Here is a 20,491-nt window from a genome sequence, read left to right as displayed (position 1 = left end):
AGGGAGGCGGGATATAATGTTACATTAAAAAATTTTGTACACTAGATGGTGTAACATTTTGCATATTCCTTAACCACGTGCACATGACCAAGGATCATGCTGTTGTCTGCGCCCCCCCCCCACGGGGTACTCTGACAAATGTTAGACAGGGGTGTGCCGCCCAGGTTTAGAACATCTACATATTATTCTAATGATGTTTTAGTCGGTCTATTAAAGGGACCATGACTATGTATAACATATGCACACTGTACACTGGAATTAGGGGATGGTCATATTTTGCTTTCACTTTGACTTTCTATATATTCTATCACATGTATCATGTCTGACAGTATTTAAACCATGTTTTGTTTGTTTTTGTACTGGGAATTGGCCCAAGCGACTACATACGTACGTATACACCGCGACACTTCCTACTTAAATCCACTCATGTTTGTGACCATGTGACAGGGCTATTTGTTGCACGCTCTAATTCACACTCGTCTTGTGATTGAGACACGGCTGAGTGAGACAGTCTACACTGTTACCAATCGAGTTGTAGAACACTCGCCTTGGAGGAGTGGAGTTCAAATAAAAAATACCCTGTCTCCAATTGGGGTTCGTACTCATCTTCTCCCAATTGCTAATCCTGATATCTAACCATTACTTGGGGCGTTTTACACCACCATCTACTTTTTAAAATGCAATGCCAGAAGCTCGATCGACGGGCACGACTTATGTTTAGGGAATTTTCAGGGAGAATAATGGACCCATGTATAGGGATTAATTGCATGTGCAAAGTAACCCATTAACCCAAAAGTATCCCCGTCCCCCCTGCTATGCCCCCCCCCCGCCCACCTCCTTCCCTTGGGATATGACTCAGGTCAATGCATTGTGTCAGTTATATCGTGTGATATTCAAACACGTTATCAAGGAACTCCCTTCGTTACACAAACTCTTATCTAACAAGGTAACTAAAACGGTCAAACCCAACGCTTGAAGCAATTCTCTCTCAAGAATTGCAATTTTTGAAAACAAATATAGCTTTTCTCGTGATGCAGGAACACTGGCGTTTGAAGGGCGCCATCATGGTTTGCAATTATGTTTGAGAGTCATTTAACAATGGACGTTAACATGATATTCAATTCGTTCATATTCTTCATGAAAAATTATGGAAGAAAATGTTGCGATTGGCCTTTCAGATAACACCAAAATTTAATAACAATGTATATATAGATAACACGCGACACACACCAAATATGTTTTACTTGAAATAAAAAAGAATTAGAATTGAACTTTACAAGTTTAACAGTTGTAAGTGATTAATTAGTTATCTTATGAATTATGAAAATAAAAAATGAAATCGCACCACTAGTAAAAGGCGTAAGGTCACAATTCAACACGTCGAAGCTATTGAAGTCATGGTGGCAACTGCATGATAACGGTAATAGTCCAAGAGGGCGCCCCCAGTGTTTACTTTATGGGATTGTTGCTACACAGCTGGTGTTTTTTAAAAATAAAGTCTAGGTTGACAGTTTGAAAGATACAAATCAATTATGACATTATCGTATGTAACATTCATGGTAATTTTATTCAAATGTACATCAGTGCATCTGTAGGTAAGCTCTATATATCTACTACACTTGACAATGTATTAATTACTGTTACCAGCATACATACAAATCACGTGATAGAATGCACCTCAGAAAGGCCAAAAAAAGAGAGAACTGTTTCTTGTCAGGATATTTTGTCTAAGGTGGTGTGACGACGCGATTTTTTTTTTCAATTTGTTCTTACTCTTAACAATTCTGTCACTAAATATACCATTTATGACAGTTACTGGTCTTTTTATTTAGTATTTTAGACATGTTAGAGCAAGTGTGTATGTGTGGCAGATGTATGTCATTTGTTTGTACATGATTGGCTCTGCAGTTGTCTTCGCTGATGAAGTAGGGAGGGTTATTTTTGTGTTTTGCCCGGATCTGCAGACTGCATGGATTGGACAAAAGACGAAAAAAAAACGCGTGGGTATTTAAGTGATTCGCGCGCTGACCAGAAACAATTCTTCTTTTCTTGGCCTAACTTACTGAACTTGGAAATCCACTGCACTTGACATGTGTTCAGACATATTTGTTATTTCCTGCAAAGGTTTATGGGAAAACATATGGTGTCGACAATATAACCTCTTCATCATAAAGATAATTACCTTGACTCTATATTTGTCAAGACAGATATCTGGGTATGTGTGATGCCATGCAGAGGTTGTCCCATAAACCATTGCAGGAAATCTTCCACATGGCTGAACATAATTTTATCAGTTGAAGTAAGCTACGGCTTATTTACAAGATACCAATTTTTTAGTATATTACCGAGGTATCATTTTATAACCCAGTCACACTGCAAATCAAATCTAAACAAAAAAATTATGATGTTCTAATTACGCTCAATTCAACGGTAGAATAGGTAGGGTAGGTAGATTTTTCCCATGTGTGAGTGTATAGTTCAACGATATGAGGTAGTTATGTTTTCCGTTGTTTTCCATATTTTCCGATCTGTGTCATTGGTTTCTTCCCATCAGATGTACAACCATTACCAATAGGAAGAACAGCTGTATATTGTCATTTAAGTTGATGTCAGTTTCCGCATCCATTATTTCTCGCGAGACTTTACCATTTTCGTGATTTTATTATTTTTTTCTTGAATACATTAAAAAAGTTTAGGGTCGGCAGTGAAAAAGTAGGTAGGCGTCGTGTAACCGGAACCAAACAATTTTTTTAGACCTAATGACATGCGTCATCTCACGTAAGAACATATATAAAATGACATGATGCGAATATGATTTACTGTTTTGTAGTATGTGTACCTACCTCAGATAAATCCCCATTGCGGACAAGACCACGTCACATTGCATTTTCATTATCGCCATTTATTGCTATGAAACAACGTCGACACCAGTGCAAGTCGCCAATATCCAATGATTGCATTGTTTCTACATTTTCATGACGCTGTCATTTCCTTTGTGCTTGTAACGTTAACATAATTTAGCACGTATCATCCCAAAATGTGAAATTTCAGAGTTGCGGACGTTGAAAGGGTACGTTTCCGAAGTCACCATGGTGACCTATATTCGACAAAGAGGGCGCTCCTCGTCAGGAACCCGGATCACGACGCCTCGCAGGATATCGGCAGTGTCTGTTAAAGAAGAAAAATTATTGGAATAAGTCCAGTCAAATTTATTTCTGCCTTTAGTAGGGCTACACGTGTATTGATTATTGTTTACTGCAATCAAGCAAATATGACTTTGGGTGATACATGTAAAATAACACTTTCAGATTAGTAACTTGCTCGACCTTTTGTTTGTGGGATATCCTCAGATATCATCACATTTACCCATGTTACCACACTTTCCATTGTCTAGACAGTCTTTGTACTTTGTAAATTTTGCAATTGTAAGTCAATTACTGAGGTGCTATTTTAACACTCATAATCATATTGGAAGTAGTTAGCGGTAACCACCAATACGAGTGTACTACAGGCAGACATTAGTTTGAGTGGATTATTCCTTTTACATATAATATCCTTCACTTCAAAGTTCGTATTGATTCCTACATGGTAAAATTAGCATATTCATGATCGTACGTGTAAAACCACAGGTCATGTTATGGCCCCATAGAGACGCACCGCCGTTATTACGCATTTCGTCAGTAGAAAAAAAAACATGCTCGGAGGCTAATATTTTACCGTAGAATGGTAATTGACATGATATTAGTACATTGCGTAAAGTCATTATATTTGTTCAGGACAAGTGTGTTCTGAATGGTATAAAACACATTATTGCTAGATACATGGTTTAAAAGTAAAGTACAGTGATCTACATATACATTGTACATCTGCACGTCTACTACATGAGCATAGGTTGGTCTAGTATATACATTTTGTATATATGTATATGTTTTCAATGTCCCACCGGGTCGTGTGAATACTAGTGGTACGTGTGTTCTCCGTTCGGACAGAATACGTCAAGTTTCCCTATGCAGCCTAGTGAAGATAATGACTATATCGGTTCCTGGTAATTTCTTACTAACCTTGCTGGCTCAGCATTTTTTCACTGATCGTATCTCTCGACCAGATTGTTTCGGTTTCTGTTCTTCAGCTATATAATAGACTAAAACAATTGGAGTAGAAAGTCCAAACTTACTTATCACTCTAATTAAGCACCATTGTATGCAATAATGCATAGCTATTAGCACGGCCTGATCCATTAATAACCACTGTACTGTCTGTCTCCATATTTCCAGATTTATCACTACAAGCCAGTCTATCCCATAATATCTTCTATGCCTATTGCTAACAAATTGAAAGTGATAACCACGGATGTTCAAATTGAGTGAAATATGACAACAAACAAGCTGAATTTATCACGAATTAATCACCATATAATAATTGCTACACCAAAACTATTGGTTTTCTGAATTATGTTTGGTAAAACGCTCCCGACACAACTCTCATTGACAAATTGGAGATGATAAAGTTCAACTTGATACATAAAATGACTAAGCTTTATTTATTGCTTTAAAAACGCGAGCGATGAAACACTTGGAGATTAAAATTAATAGCTAGATAGCAAAAATCACGCCACCGATTTATTTCCAGGCGTGCAGGCTGTCACGTGAAAAAAATTCACCCCGAAATGAGATATTTCATTGCCAAGTTAAACTTCATGTCAGTTATGAATTCGAAATGTGAGTTTTTAGTAAATCAATTGATTATATAGGTGGGCAATGTATTTAGCGATATTGATGATACTATCAATGCAAATCAAGTAGCTGCCAGTACGGTACGTGACATGTCGGTATCTTACGTACGGTTATCAAGCTACTAAAAATGTATTTCAGGTTTTGACCTACCTTCACGTTTAATAACTCCCCATTTCACATATCTGTTGTCGAACGAACGGCAATGCTTTCCAACAGCAACGATTATTTTCATGGTATGTTTATATTGTTAACTGCATGCTTCGATCGCTGTGCTCACTCGCTTCGTCGTCCTTCACGGGAATGTGATGGCGTGATGTGCAAAGTGGATTGTAATTATACCGCGTCGCTGTCTGATCGTCTGATCAGCTGCACGTACACATAATTGCATCAGCAGTATCATGTCATGTCATGTCATGTCAGGTCATAAGTGTATGGTATGATGTGAACTCTGATAACATATTTCGCAATAATGTATCTGCCGCGCAGTATACGATGGTCCAGTAAAATATGCATGTACCCCTGGGGGAGGGGGGCTGAGTTTACTCCCATAGAAACGTACCTGTATATGCAGCCCAAATGGGTCACTTTTTTCACGAAAACATCCCTAAAAATGGATCGACCTTTCATCTGGAAATTCCCTAACCATGGGGTCGATTACATAGAAAACCTTTTAATGCTATAGGGATACCTTCACAGTCCATATCAGAAAAAGGTAAGTGGTCGAATGATTATATGACGGACTGGAAATTCCTAACAATGGGTCCCTTTTTGGATTATGCATGCTTCCAATGGGTAGATGTTGGAACTTGGCTGCATATCCGTCTGAAAGTTTGACTATTACAATGTCTCCCTCTCACCAGGCGGGGGTGGGGTTGTACGTGTTAATTTTTGTCAATGAAATGCACCTCGCATATTGGTGGGCGTGGAGTCATTGATGGGCGAATGGTTAGAGTGGCCGGCTTGGAATATTGAATCTGCAGGTTGCAGGTTCGAGCCCCATCATGCATCGATGCCGTTTGTTTCTGAGTGGTTATAAAGTCCATGGACAAGATTTGTACCACGTTTAATTTATGTGCCTTAGTCAACCCAGTTGTATAATTGGGGACCTGGTAGGATAGAGGTTGCAATGTGAATGTTTTAATCCTGTGCGCTCATAAAGCCAGCAATGGATTGTATGCTCCCCAAGGAGTTGAGGAAGTGTAAATCATTGTGCCGCTATAGATCCATGCCAGGGGTAATAATTGTAAAGCGCTTTAAGCACAAAGTGGGAAAGTGCTATATAAAAACCAATATTAATATTATTATTGGTATTATTATTATCTACATTTGTAAAACAAGAACGTATTACAGTTGTGATGTTCACGTCGGACTCCAACTGTACCACTACAAATTGAATACGGGATATCGAATACATATCAACCTATCTAAAGATACGCTCATATCATCACCTCATAGTACCATTTCTTAAGCGCTTTGTCTAAATCAATGGTGTTATTTTCGTATTGTTCAGACATCGAGGAAAGCAACAGTTTTGTATGGTTAACCGAGTAACCTATACCATGTATACCCTCAAGGTAAAGAGAGACAGAAAGTAGAGCGCCACCATGACAAATTTTGAAAAAGCCTATTTGTCTTTTGTTGTAAATAAATATAGTGTAAAGTATTATCAACAACCTAAATTGTGGGCATGATGAATGTCTTCATTTCTCCGTAGTCTCCGGGAGTGTATACTCTTTATTTGACAAGTATGTTCCTGTGGTTGAATTATCGATCACAGACACCGGAAACGCCTCTAGTGACTGACGATATATTTATCAAATTTGTTCAAGGTGCGGGTTAGAGCAAATTTCCACAGATCACCAATGTGTACGGGTATTTAATCTTAAAATATACGTTCGTGATAATTTATGAAGCACTTACGTTGTACACTTGTAGCTACGCTAATAGTAAGGGTTATTGGTGTTAAATCGTCTGTAGGTAGAATGGCTAAGATAAATATGGACAAAGATATAGACGGAGGCTGGGGATGGGTAATTGTTGTATCAAGTTTATTTGTATTGATGTTGGTTCTAGGAACGGACTTATCTCTAGGACCTTACTTTGTGGAACTGCAAAGGTATTTTCAAGCAACATCTGCTGAAGTGTCATGGATTATGTCGTTAGCCTGGGCTGTCAAATTTAGTGTTGGTATGTCACTTCTATATGTTAATATTAGTTAATGTACACTGATAAGCAAAATGTCACTAGCTCGTTAAAAAGCGTTTCGACCCGGCCAGCTTATTACAACGGCTATTGAATGTATAGTTTGTAACTGCAGACAAATACTAACATTTAGCATTTCAATCTCACAGGACCTGTAGCAAATATCTTAAATCGTCGATACGGCACAAGACTTGTTGTTATGGTGGCAGGAGTAGTATCAACCCTGGGATGTTTATCGTGTGCCTTTGTTACCAAATTAACCCATTTGTACATCACCTATAGCGTCTTTACAGGTTTGTACACATATTTCCTTTCTATGGTGTCCAATCCATGACAAAATTACAACTCCTCATTTTGAATATTCTTATTTCAATTTTACAACTCAAATATCTATTTTTCTATTCTATATTCCATTTTACAATTCGTCATTCCAATTCTTATTTCAATTTTACAACTCAAATATCTATTTTCTGTTCTATATTCCATTTTACAATTCGTCATTCCAAAGCAAAATGAGGAGTTGTAATTTTGTCATGGATTGGACACCGTATGGGGTTTCGAAGAATGAGTAGTCGAATGAAACAGGAAGCAGAGTAATCGAATGTCGAACTGTACAATAGTATACAGAATTAAACATGGGAAATAGAATACAGAATTAAAAAATGGAAAGTTGAGTTGTAAAATTTCATTTAGAAATGAAAGTTCAGTTGTTTAATTGCATTCAGTTTTGGAATGACGAATTGTAAAATGGAATATAGAACAGAAAAATAGATATTTGTGTTGTAAAATTGAAATAAGAATTGGAATGACGAATTGTAAAATGGAATATAGAACAGAAAAATAGATATTTGAGTTGTAAAATTGAAATAAGAATAGCAAAATGAGGAGTTGTAATTTTGTCATGGATTGGACACCATATCCTTTCTGCTTATCTTTCCTGATATTTCTTGAAAATAATTCAAATCATACAAACGCTTTTCCACCGGTCGGGATTGGTGCAGATATAGCGAGGTCGCTGAACGTATCATGTTCCCGGCACATTTAAACCATATAGCGGTCTCCCTCTTGCAAAAAGTGGTGTCAGATAAGGGAGTAAAAGAATGACACGCCCCAATTTAACGATATACAGTGCGAAGGAAGGCTATCGAATTTGGTATACACAGTTGTCACTGTCAGTTACAGATTAGATTTAGTCATAAACTGTGCATATTTATTAGCGCAGTGAGCACATTTTTGCCAACATTGATTATAGTTCTGTTTTTCTAGACATATACTATTTGAAACTGTTGACTGAAATTTATGCATGCTTACTATTAAAACTAGTTACCATCATTTTGCTATTTTTTATACTTTCCTTGAATATTTCTTTTGGAGTTTTAACAATTAACTAAATTGACATGAAACTATTTAAAATGTGCTTTTTGGCTCATACATGATATATAGATATTTTTCAGTGGAAGATAGAGCATACTAATTTATCTAATTAGCATATTGCTTGGCATTTTTTAACAACTTGACTTTTGTTGAGAGGCTCGCTCACTACATGTATTCTGTTTTAGTCAAACAATATGTTAATTTTTATTGATTTTCGTGCATATTAAGTAGGCTAATTACCATAATATGGGGCAGATCCATGTATGTCACCTATGGATTTACGTAAATGAAAGAAAGTATGGTATAAGGTTCTTGTACTGGATTCTGTGAAATGAATATGTGACTTTCAAAGTAACCTTGGAGATGTGTCTGTCACAAAAGGACTTGTCTAAATTTCTTGCCAACATCGTCGTTGCCGATAACGTTGTAGCTATCATGTGTAAACGATTTCCTATTAAATGTTTTTTTTTTAATTTTCTCTATAGCTTTTCCTTTAGGCCTCATATTTGCACCGACGACTTCCCTGATTGGTGAATATTTTGACAAGAAGTATGCACTAGCTAATGGACTCGCATTCATGGGTACCGGAATCGGGAGTTTTATTTTACCACTTCTCTTTCAAGCCCTTATTGTTCAATACGGCTGGAAAGGATCGTATATAGTTGTTGCTGGTTTAAATGCCAATTTATGTGTGTGCGGTGCCCTATTTAGACCACGAGTAACAAAAGCCAATATGGCGTCACCAGTAACATCTTCGATTTCTGACGGAAATGGAAATCAACATCACTCTCGTACATGGCTGAGCAACTGTCGTCAAAATTGTGACAATATGATCTCCTCGCTTGATTTTGCACTTTTTCGAGATTTCAAAGTTTTCGGTTTGGAAGTGTTGTCTACATTTCTTATGTCATTCGGACTGTTTGGTACGACTATACATCTAGCTCCCCGCGCTGTGTTTCTCGGTATGGATGCAAACCAAGCTGCTGTGGTCATGTCCTCATTTGGAATTGCGGGCATTGTGTCACGCATGCATGGATTCCTTATTGACAAGAATGTGGTATCAGCGCTTAAGATGTATAGATATTCCCTGCTTTTAGCAAGCATAGTCTCACTCTGCAGTCCCCTCTTTACGACATTCCCTGGCTCTATTGTTCACGGTGCCGCTCTTGGATTTTGTCAAGGTGTTTATTTACCATTACTGAACGTTGTACTCCGGGAAACTGTAGGCCAAGACAGATTCATCAGTGCATTTGGTATTGCAACTGTAAGTATGGTAGTTGGGATCTTGACTGGTGGTCCTGTAGCAGGTAATTAATAAGCTAATTATTATCTTTTGTCATGATAAAATGGAGTGGTTGTTAGGGTTAGGGTTAGTTTAAAGAAAAAAATAGTCAGAGAAATAAAAACAACAGAACACCCATTGTTATTCAATCGCAAAAATAATCAAATCAAATCAAATCAAATCAAATCAAATCATCACTAACTACTCGCTTCGCGTTCTGTACTTTGCTTGGAAAAATCTGAATAGACTCCTTCCTAGGCACATTCACACTTAAATTATTAAGCAATCCGACTACAAGTTTAGAAGAAATCACAAATGTCAATTTTGACCAAAAACATCCCCCAAAAATCAAATATACAAAAAAATCAACGGAATCTGACCATCGGTTTCAGAGAAGAAGTCTTAGATGTAAATAGAAAAGTTGAACGGACAACAGATGGCTGACGCGACGTACGACAGATGATCGTTAAGCATTTTGAAATGGAAATTGCAAACAACGTCTTGCCAAGAACCCAAAGAACAATCATACCATGATCTGACCATAAGTTTATGCTTTTATTGTCATAAAATCAGAATTTATTTGGGTACAAAACTTTTCTATCCGAGCAGAGATTTACATAACTCTAGCTCTAATCTCATGTATATAAGGAAATTTCAACATGTCGATCAGAACTTGAGATCTACACTAGCTATATAAGTGATCCATTTTTTAAAACTCGATCGTTTGTCAGATTTAATGACTTTATTTCTAAATGTATACCGTGAGGTGTAATGAGTGTGTAGCTGAACACATAACCATTGAATAAGCGCAGTGAAATTGTAATTAAGGTGCGGACCCTAAAACCAGTGCCTTTATTGGTCAAAACAATTAAACTTTACACACAAAATGTAAAGACACCATGAAATAATACATGGCGATCTCTGTGACTGAAAGTATATGACTGAAAGTATATCACATACGTCAATATGGAAAAATTATTGAACACTACCATATATAGGTATAGAGACTAGTGCTCGCTGAAGATGTATACCTGCCACTACAGATCCAACATTCAATAATGCCTTTTTATAAGTAATTGAGAAAATGGCGAAAGTAACACTCCATCTAATAAATCACCATTAACAACCCATCAAATCAAGTTGAATATGTCAACTTTGAATTTTGTACTTGTCAATCACGTCAATTTATCCTTTTATAATATTAATTTTGTCTGTCAACAAACAATGCTATGAAAGTCAATATTTGATGTGACAACGTCCATTTAATATAATAATGTACCCCTTACAATAACTATTCCTGATGTTGTCCTTTCAATGTAGGTTGGATGTATGATGTAACTGGAAATTACCACTACTCATATTTCATCGGAGGTTCTTTCTTCTTCGCTAGTGCAGCCGTTACCCTGGTGATTGGTATAATAAATCAACGTGATCAAACTAAAGAATCGGACAATCGCACAGGAATGCTTTGTGGAAATATTAAGTTAATTTCTAGATCTACCGACATTGGTCCTGAAGCAAATTCCCTTCATCAAACTGTGGATACTAATAAGACTGTCGTTAAGACTGCACAGCTTACTGAATTTGATATTGAACTTTAGCATATAATATACCAATACAAAAAACAAAATCTTACTACAGGTACTAATTTTTGTAATCTATCTCAACAGATATATCTCACTAATATTGCTGCATTTTTTGACTGGTGTAATTTCCCAATGCCTATGGTAAATAGTACTCTGAGCATTATCTTAGCGTATTGTACATTGGGCAGATATCAGAATAACCATTACAAGGCACAAACTGAATGCGTTCCATTAATGCTGTTGTATTCAGCGTCCGAAATCATGGGTGCTTAGGATGGTATGACATCACGAAGTCTCACAATGACTACGAGAGGGCAGACCAAACTGGGCAATATACCGATATGCATAAACTTGAAAAAAGCGGATGTTAGCATTTAGTTAAATGTTATATAGATGATAATTAAGTCGCCTAAATTCAACAAGTGATATAGATCAGTAGTCAAACATGTTATCAACCATAATTCCAGATCAACTCGTTCTTTGAGTGAACTTCTTTAAACCTTTGTGCTGAAGTGTCATGATGTAGACAAAAATCTGAAATTGAATTTTGTACACCTGTCAATCCAGTCAAATTATCTTTACATCTTGTCATGGTAGCCGTTAATTTTGTCTGTCAATCTTGTCAACACACCTGTAAATAACGTCAATATACATCAGACCTGTTAATACACCTTCTTGGTGTACCGTATATCATTGGGACTTGATGTTCCGAGACAACTAAGAGATGCCCTGAAAACGACAATTTTTACAACTCTGAAAATTTGCTAGTGTCGAAAACTTTAAACATCACATACGTCTTTTTTATTTGCTGTAATTGAGGTTGCATACTGGAAATTATTGCTGTAATTTAGGTTGCATACTGGAAATTATCTTTTTTCCCATTTCATTGGAAGAGATTTTTCATTGTTAGTGCAGCCATTACCATGGTGATTGGTATAATAAAACCACCTGGTGTCACAGACGATGAAATGTAGCAGTGTTAATAGATCTTAATAGGTAGACTGTATCTCGCCAGGTTAATAAGTATTTATGGTTATTGTTTCAAATGTATTTATCAGAAAGGAAACCCAAAAGTTTTCACAATAGCTAATTAAAAACCATATGGGTTGGGGTAGGGTTGGGTTTGGGGGTAGGGTTAGGTTTGGATAGGGTTGGGTTTGGGGTAGGGTTGGGTTTGTGGTAGGGTTGGGTTTGGGATAGGGTTGGGTTTGATGTAGGGCTGGGTTGGGTTGAACTGAATTGGATTGAATCATAAACGTTCAAAGTAGAGAGTGAATTGAATTGAACTGAATTGAATTAAATTATTTTAGTTCAATTTCATATTAAAAAATATCTTTCCGACAGGCAGAAAACTACAAATTAGGCAAAGTACTAAATGTCTACCCAAGCTTGTAACAGGACTGCACACAAAAGTCCCAATAGGAGTTTTTGAAATATCCATCCATGGTTTATTAATGTTCATGGGTTTATGTTAACAACTTTTATCTTTCATAATCCATATTTAATGTAAGTTACACCAATTCTTCACTGATGCGTGTTCTGATGACGTATCCCCATTCATAAAATTCAAATTATAAATTTACCAAACAAGTCAGAGGGATTATCCAACATCAAACTACTTCTTAAAATTATTGTCGCCCCCCCTCCCTCTGTTCTGAGAGATTTTCGAATAACTCAGCTGCTGTTTTTGCCTTGTATGAAATTCATGTCTTCAGTTAACTAAGGGTGGTTTTTTTGCCGTGTCCTTGTTCCTTCAAATCAAATTGTGCTATAGCAAATAAAAAGTCTCGGTATGGGGACTAAAATGTGTCATGATTGACGTAAAGTTCATGTTGCAGGACAAATTGTTATTCAAATATAAATAATAGACGTGTAGCTTGTACGAGTGGTTTGCTTCGCTATCAAACCTTATCAAACATTTAGGCGTTGATTGTGGGCGTTAACTTGTGATCATTTGAAATATCACTGTGACTCAATTCTGACCGAAGTTCCACGAGACAATCTTGAAGACGACTTGCATATAAACTTGCGGCTTGTGGTTCACTGTGATTGGCACCCTTAGTTTGACATAGCTTATTGTGTCACCAATGGTGTGTGGAGTTTAACGAGGTACTGTACTAGTATTCAATGCTCACAAATTGATCTTATCGTAAATTGCCAAATCTTGAGTCGATTCGTTGGTTGCAATTTTAGTATTATTTAGCATAAATAATGGAGTTTATAATTTATGTGACTGCATTCTCTACTAAATGGTACCTGTGGGTCAAAACGTTACATATACTTTAACCTACATACAACAAGACTATAACAGGGTTCACATTGTATGAATGTAATTAATCGATTACCTTTTTGTTATATGCGGGGCTATAACATAGTTCATTCGTACAGCCAGCAGCGACTGTGGTCAAAGTACAGTAGCGATCAATAACATTGGCAATTGTTGAACACTTGAACATACTCTTGAAGTTGTGAAATGAGAGACACAGTGTTCGAAGTCGATATGTTATCTTATCCACTCTTTGATTGATATGTACACAATAATCTAGAATGGTATAAAGTCTTCGCGTGTCTTCACGATTCATAGCAAGTCATCACTCTTATATATATATATATATATTGGTTATATACAGGGTGGGTATAACAAACAAACAAACAACAAAGAACTGTCAGTCGAGGTCGACACACTTGAGCGCACTGTAAGCAATTGTATGTAGACATATATGAGATTGTAAACACAGCCTACGAGCTTTCCACTGATCTGATATCTGAGTAATCAATCAATCAATCAATCTATGATCACAAGTAGATATTTTACCAGGTGCAGCCACCAACGAAAGTATTCGTGCAAAAGGCTGTTCTTAGACGATTTGTCAGTAAGAGGCCTAGCGTATTTTTATTGTATTTTAGCCGGCTGCGAAATATAGACATTAGCAGGCAACACTTGAGTTTTAGCTGAATAGTAATGGATGAAGCGGGTGGGGGGGGGGGGGTATCCGGTAAGGTATCGGTAATATGGACAGCATTTTATGAGCGTTATTTAATTTAGAATATTACAATTGTACTATCAAGAGTTCACTGTTGTTTCAAATTAGTATAATTATGAATATAGATATATTGTTCAGAGAGAAGACGAAGCTGAAGGATAGGGTGTGGAGGCAGTGGGACATATACCAATACAGGGGAGAGGGGAAATGGGAGAACGATTCCGTTATTGTTGGGTATAGTTGGCAGTCACATGGGCATGTGGATGACATGTGGGCGAGCAGTAATCAAGTCATGAAGTGTATCAGTGGGAGGTATATAAAAAAAGAATGGCTATGTGTCTTCTATAAGGACTTGTTTCATTTTAGATATCACTGTGACTTGGGTGTGAAATCGCAACTGTTAATCTTTTAAATTGTACTGATGGCGAAGACAGATAGACTACCATATAACGGTGATGAGGCACAAGAAGGAGGTTGGGGATGGTTTGTTGTGATTGCAGTATTCGTAGTTCAATTCTTTGCGAGAGGAACTAATGTAGCACTTGGTGTATTCTTCGTCGCTTTTGTGGAGTACTTTGATGAGGGTGCTGGAAAAACGTCATGGATTCCGTCACTTACAACTGGAGTGACCTTATGTACAGGTAGTGTACTGAAACATACAAATACATAGATACATACATATACAGACATCAAGATACATCAGGCAGACAGTCCTACCTACGTACCTATCAACCTACTTACTGAATCTACCTACCTACCTACCTACCTACCTACCTACCTATCTCCATCCATCCATACATACATACATACATACATACATACATACATACATACATGTATACATACATGCATACATACATACATACAAATGTACATACACACATACATACATACATACATACATACATACATACATACATACATACATACATACAACACAGGTATACTTTGAATGTCGACTAATTTACTTATTCTGATTACAGGTCCTGTTGCAGCTGCTTTTTCCAAGCGATATGGTAACCGTAAAGTAGTCGCTGTTGGGGGCGTCCTGTGTTTTGTATCGCTGACACTAAGCTCTTTTGCCAACACCGTTTGGCAGCTCGCCATCACCGTTGGCTTTCTGAATGGTATGTAAGATGACATAACTAAAACCCTGTCGTTATTTCACTGTAAGTTGCAATGGTACTAGTACTGATTAATATTCTACAGAATTCTGAACAGTAGGTCATGGTAGTGCTTTCTTAAGTAGTAAATTTGTTTGGGATCAAGCCGTCCTCGGATATAAAATGACCATCTCTTTTATGTAATCTTTGAGACAATGTATGCCGAGGCAACCTTTTGAAAAACATCATTCTCAAAACTCTAATGATAAAAGTAAAACACAAACCCTACGTTTGACCCTCACGCCGATAATGGTTGTATGAAAGAATTCAGTGAATACAAGTATGGCAGCAATTTTGTGCTAATGACGATGGAATGTCTATAATTTGCAATGTAGAATTAATTAGAGATTCATAGATAAGTCAGACCTACATTTACAATCAAAATGTTACTTACAGGTGTTGGCCTTGGTCTAGTCCATTCTCCATCCACATCACTACTTGCGAAGTATTTCAAGAAAAGACATTCACTTGCGGCAGGGTTGGGATATACAGGTATTGGAGTTGGTTCACTAGCTCTTCCTCCGCTGTTCCAATATTGTATCAATCTGTACGGTTGGGAAGGAGCTTTACTCGTGTTTGCAGCCATATCGGCCCATTTGTGGATCGCTGCCTCGTTACTTAGACCTAAGACTGAGAGACACGTGGTTAGAAAGGATGTAGTAGAAAACTGTGACAGTCACGACAAAAGAAACGTTATTACTCTTGAGGAATGTATTCCACTATCTGACTCGGACCGGCCTGAAGTAGAAGACTCCAATATAACCAGTATTCCTAAAAAGTCGTCAAGAACTGTATTTGTCTTGTCATTCCTCTACGACTTTTTCGATTGTCGATTGTTCACACAAAATTGTTATTATTTGATATACCTCACTTCATTCACATTGTGGTCATTGGGTTTTCAAATTACACTGATTCATCTTGCTCCTAGAATCATCCATGTCGGAATGTCTAAAGACACATCTGCCATTTTACTCTCCCTATATGGTGTTGGTAACGTAATTGGTTCTCCCATTTGTGGGTTCCTATGTAGCCACTGCAAGCCGATCCGTAAGAACATTGACTACTACCTCGTATTTGCATACCTGGTGTACGCCATTTTAGCATTCCTCATGCCCCTTGTGAAAACAAAGACATCGATTGGTATCTTTGTTTTTCTCTTTGGATTTGGAAGAAGCAGTTTCTCTGCCCAAGGGCCTGTCGTATTGAGGAAGATGGTAGGAGACGATATGTTTGTAACAGCGTATGGATGGAGTCTGCTATTTGCTGGTGCTGGAATGTTGGTTGGACCACCACTATCAGGTAAATCAAAGTTAGGTTATTACAATTACAAATTCTCATTATTTGAATAGTGAACGTTATTTATCATGTACCACTTTAGCAGATGTCTCAGACACATAATATGAGGTTGACATACAGACTCCAATCAAATATAGTTTTTACAAAAGTCTTCGTTGTACCAAACAGTGTCAGCAGTGCCGTGATTCTATCTACCGCTTTGTGTGCATTTTTCTCATACACTGCTATGGAGTGATGATGACATCGTCCACTGCGAGGGTGGAAGGCTAGGAATCTGCAACGTCCTGATTATGGCCCTTTCGTTCCCGTTTGTTTGTGAATAACACATATAAAGTCCTTTGGTAAGATGAAAACCACGACTAGACGTGCACGTCAACCAAGCTGTATAGTTGGGGTACTTGGTAGGATAGAGGTTACCACATGACGGGATTCACTCTGTATGTACTTGTAGGAGCTTATGATCACTGGGGAGTGTGGAATTAGAAGAGTTTTTAATGATCGTTTATTGGAGTACGAGAAAGCGTTATGTATGAACTAAAATTATAATTTGTCATATGTGTAATATCATGCCATTTATGTTAAGTAAATTAATTAGTCCCTCGAGCAAATTTGGTTCAAGAAACAAACGAAAAAAAGCGACTCATTTCATTGTTAATGTTAAGCATTAAAAACCGCTGGTGTATGTTGTAGATTGTGTTGTATCTAAATTGGCAATGGCATTGAATTATTGTTTTCGATTTCATCTTCGTATATTTAAATAACAACCTGTTAATATAGGTGTCCCTACATTCTGTATTCATGCACGAATATTTACGTGATATTAATGTAGCAATAATACTATACTTTATGAACCTAAATTAAACTCGGAAATTCGAATACGCATGCCTACATAGTATTAAAGCAAGAGAAACTTGTAGTACTCGGGAACAACCTGCGTGAGGGTCAAACTGAACATCACCTAAGTTCTTACATACAGATCTGGGAAAATTTCAAACCCGTACCAGTGTTGGTTCGACCCCACTGAAGATATATATCTTTAACTTTAGTGTACTACATGTATTTTGTAGGTTACCTGAAAGATTTTACTGGGAGTTATGAGCTTTCCTTCCATGTTGCTGGTGCCATACTGATATTCAGTGCATTACTCCTTCTATTATGATGTTTCCTGAATACCAAAGGATGGCTGTGTATACGTCGACGACAGGATCATATACAGAGAGAAGAGATAACTGCTAGTGGATGACAATTACAAAAAAATGATAATAAAATATGCAGCTTATTATCACACATCTTTAAAAAGCAAACCATATTCTAATAGCAATTTCAAAGTACTGAACTTGTTATGGTACTAACAAAGTATACGCAACAGATGCAGTGAGAGAAAAAGGAACGAAATTCTAGTTTGCCTGATAAAGGGCGCTATTCAAATGACGCCACCTTCTCAAAAAACTTTCCCAGTTGTAATACATGTGATTTAGGTAGGCTCTGTAACTAAAATAATGATATTAGAATTCTATAATTCAGTAGAGTAAGTGAAGACAAATATAGTCATGACTGTCTGTATCTCATGGTTTTCCCCAACCTAGCACTGTTATATACAACCGAAATCATGATTGTATTCAGTTTCAATGATCAAACAATTAATTTTCTAACTTTAAGCACATTCAACCAATTAACGTCCACAAATTCTGATGTGTGTGAGTTATCAAAACCAGTGACGACGATGTTGAAGACAGGATTTACGGTGTGTAAAAAACTGTTTGATTTACAGATTTAGCACTCATCATGGTTTGTATTAGTGACCAGAATACACTAATTCAATCCATTGCGGTATATTAATTCGACAGATATTACTTATGTCAGAGTTTATTGAAGTTGCTTGTTTAATGTGAAGCTTGTCGCATACACGTCTGATCAATGAATTCGAACGGGATGATAATTTCGGCTGTAACTGAGATCAACACTTATCATAGTATTGGAATTGATGTGGAGATTTACAAGCAGACGACCCGACGTGCATATTTGTTGAAAAATGAGCAATGATTAACACAGGGCGTATTTTAACTAATGATATTAACAAAATATTCTACGTTCCCGAATGTTCTATTTTATTTTTATTTTTAGTCACACTTTTGTCCATTTATAACGTTTTAATGAGAGGATTAGAATAGGTTGTAACCAAGCTTTGAAAAAATACATAAAACTATATACTGGTAGTCTCTTGTGTTGTATGTATTGTAGGATTCATTAAAACAAGTTACATGCATTAATTCATGTTAGTATAGATGTATTTCATGTTTTCATCTGTTAATGTATATTAACTGTTAGTATTTAATAATTAGTGTCTAAGCTTACTCTGGGACCCACTTTTGAATGAGGTACACAAATGCACCATTCCAGTCCCGTCCATTATTTGTATTTATAGTCCAGAGTTCACTTGGGTATATTGCCTTTTGTTTATATATAACGTATAAACTACATGTTCCCCCAAGTCACAGCCTCTACACTGTCTATGCCCAAGTGACTTCTGACATTATACAATACAACGTTTCGGTGCCAAATAGTGCTTCATTTAGTGATTTTCCTTTGTTAGAAATCTACTCAGAAATCATTGAAAATACATATTATTATTATTATTATAAAATATCTTCATTCAGGGTAAAACTCAATAAGCGTTACAAACAACGCAAAGCGTTGCAGGGTCGGCTTCTTTCCATTGAGGCCCTCATACTTCAAATCAACAATCACACAAAAGTCCACTTACAAATACTAAAACACATTAGGACATAAAATACACACATATCTAATCTACATACTTGTCAACCTTGAATTTTGTACCTGGCAATCCAGTTAGTTTATCTTTACATCTTGTCATGGTAACCATCAAATTCATTTATCAATCTTGTCAGCACACCCGCCAATGACGTCAATATATTATGTCAACCTAGTATGTAAGGTATGCCGTGATGGGGCGCCCTCACTGGTGATGGCGGAACGGCACGACGTATCTTACAGTCTAAATTAAAGTCAACCTTGCTAACACACATACCTATATCGTTGCCATGCCTAACTACCTTATTGATGTACCATCAGACAACATATGTGAAGCCCAGACAGGCCCTGGAATATTTAATATTACTATTTGTTTTCACAACAGCGAAAATGCGTTATTGTTGGAAACATTAATATTTTGCTTTGAACGTAAGTTGGATGTGTGCAAACACTGCGGGAAATTATCAATTAATTTACTTCTAATTCGTGTGTGTGTATGTGTGTGTGTGTGTGTGTGTGTGTGGGTTGGGGGGGGGGGGGCTTTCATCTCTGCCAGTACAGCCGTTAGCATAGTTATTGGTCTAATAAAATCACGTGATCAAACTAATATGTGCCAGATGATGAAATATGGCTGTGTTAATGGGGAGATCGTTATTTCGCTAAATTAAAACATGGGATCATGTCATGTTATGTCGTTTATTTATTTATTTATTTTTATTTATCTGTTTGAGATGTCTACAGGATTACCCCATTTACAGACACTCTGAAATTGGAAAGACTAAAATACATACAATATTTATAAAACTAGTAAACATAGAAATAAAATAAATTAAAAGAAGATAAATATTACCGAAATTGCGTTAAGTTCACACATCAACTATTTCATTTAGGACATCTTTTCTAAAAGTACTGAGACTTGAAAATATGTCAGTGTTTTGCAAGGTGTTGATAAAATTGAAGGTCCTAGGTAAAAACGAGTTTTTCCTTTGAGTAGAATTAAAACGTGCCATAAATGTGTAGTGTGAACGGAGATTCCTGGATGGCACATGAAACGGAACATTGGCAACAATATACATTGAGTTAAAAGAGCCATTTAAGC

General features: G+C 36.8%; 2 protein-coding genes across 2 annotated transcripts; both read left to right on the top strand.

The window, feature by feature from the left end:
- The first annotated feature begins 6,715 nt into the window (after positions 1 to 6,715).
- LOC144435363 (monocarboxylate transporter 13-like) lies at positions 6,716 to 11,192 on the top strand. Its single transcript, XM_078123961.1, has 4 exons — positions 6,716 to 6,920; positions 7,085 to 7,228; positions 8,795 to 9,616; positions 10,912 to 11,192. Exons 1-4 carry the CDS (start codon positions 6,716 to 6,718, stop codon positions 11,190 to 11,192), a joined length of 1,452 nt encoding a protein of 483 aa, XP_077980087.1.
- A 3,390-nt stretch (positions 11,193 to 14,582) lies between these two features.
- Positions 14,583 to 17,779, top strand: LOC144435352 (monocarboxylate transporter 13-like). The gene is made up of 4 exons (XM_078123951.1): positions 14,583 to 14,802; positions 15,145 to 15,288; positions 15,721 to 16,623; positions 17,688 to 17,779. Exons 1-4 carry the CDS (start codon positions 14,583 to 14,585, stop codon positions 17,777 to 17,779), a joined length of 1,359 nt encoding a protein of 452 aa, XP_077980077.1.
- Positions 17,780 to 20,491: the final 2,712 nt, after the last annotated feature.

This window comes from Glandiceps talaboti, chromosome 1, assembly GCF_964340395.1.
Source record: "Glandiceps talaboti chromosome 1, keGlaTala1.1, whole genome shotgun sequence".
In the NCBI taxonomy this organism is placed as follows: domain Eukaryota; kingdom Metazoa; phylum Hemichordata; class Enteropneusta; family Spengelidae; genus Glandiceps; species Glandiceps talaboti.
Note: the sequence above shows the minus strand (reverse complement) of the source record. Positions and strands in the feature narration are given on the sequence as shown.

Bases quoted from the DNA above. Each gene is read 5' to 3' on its own strand.
- LOC144435363 (XM_078123961.1), top strand. From the start codon at position 6,716: ATGGCTAAGATAAATATGGACAAAGATATAGACGGAGGCTGGGGATGG. The intron at 6,921-7,084 runs GTATGTCACTTC...TCAATCTCACAG, and splicing joins GGCTGTCAAATTTAGTGTTG to GACCTGTAGCAAATATCTTA. The intron at 7,229-8,794 runs GTTTGTACACAT...TTTTCTCTATAG, and splicing joins CACCTATAGCGTCTTTACAG to CTTTTCCTTTAGGCCTCATA.
- LOC144435352 (XM_078123951.1), top strand. From the start codon at position 14,583: ATGGCGAAGACAGATAGACTACCATATAACGGTGATGAGGCACAAGAA. The intron at 14,803-15,144 runs GTAGTGTACTGA...TTCTGATTACAG, and splicing joins TGGAGTGACCTTATGTACAG to GTCCTGTTGCAGCTGCTTTT. The intron at 16,624-17,687 runs GTAAATCAAAGT...TGTATTTTGTAG, and splicing joins GGTTGGACCACCACTATCAG to GTTACCTGAAAGATTTTACT.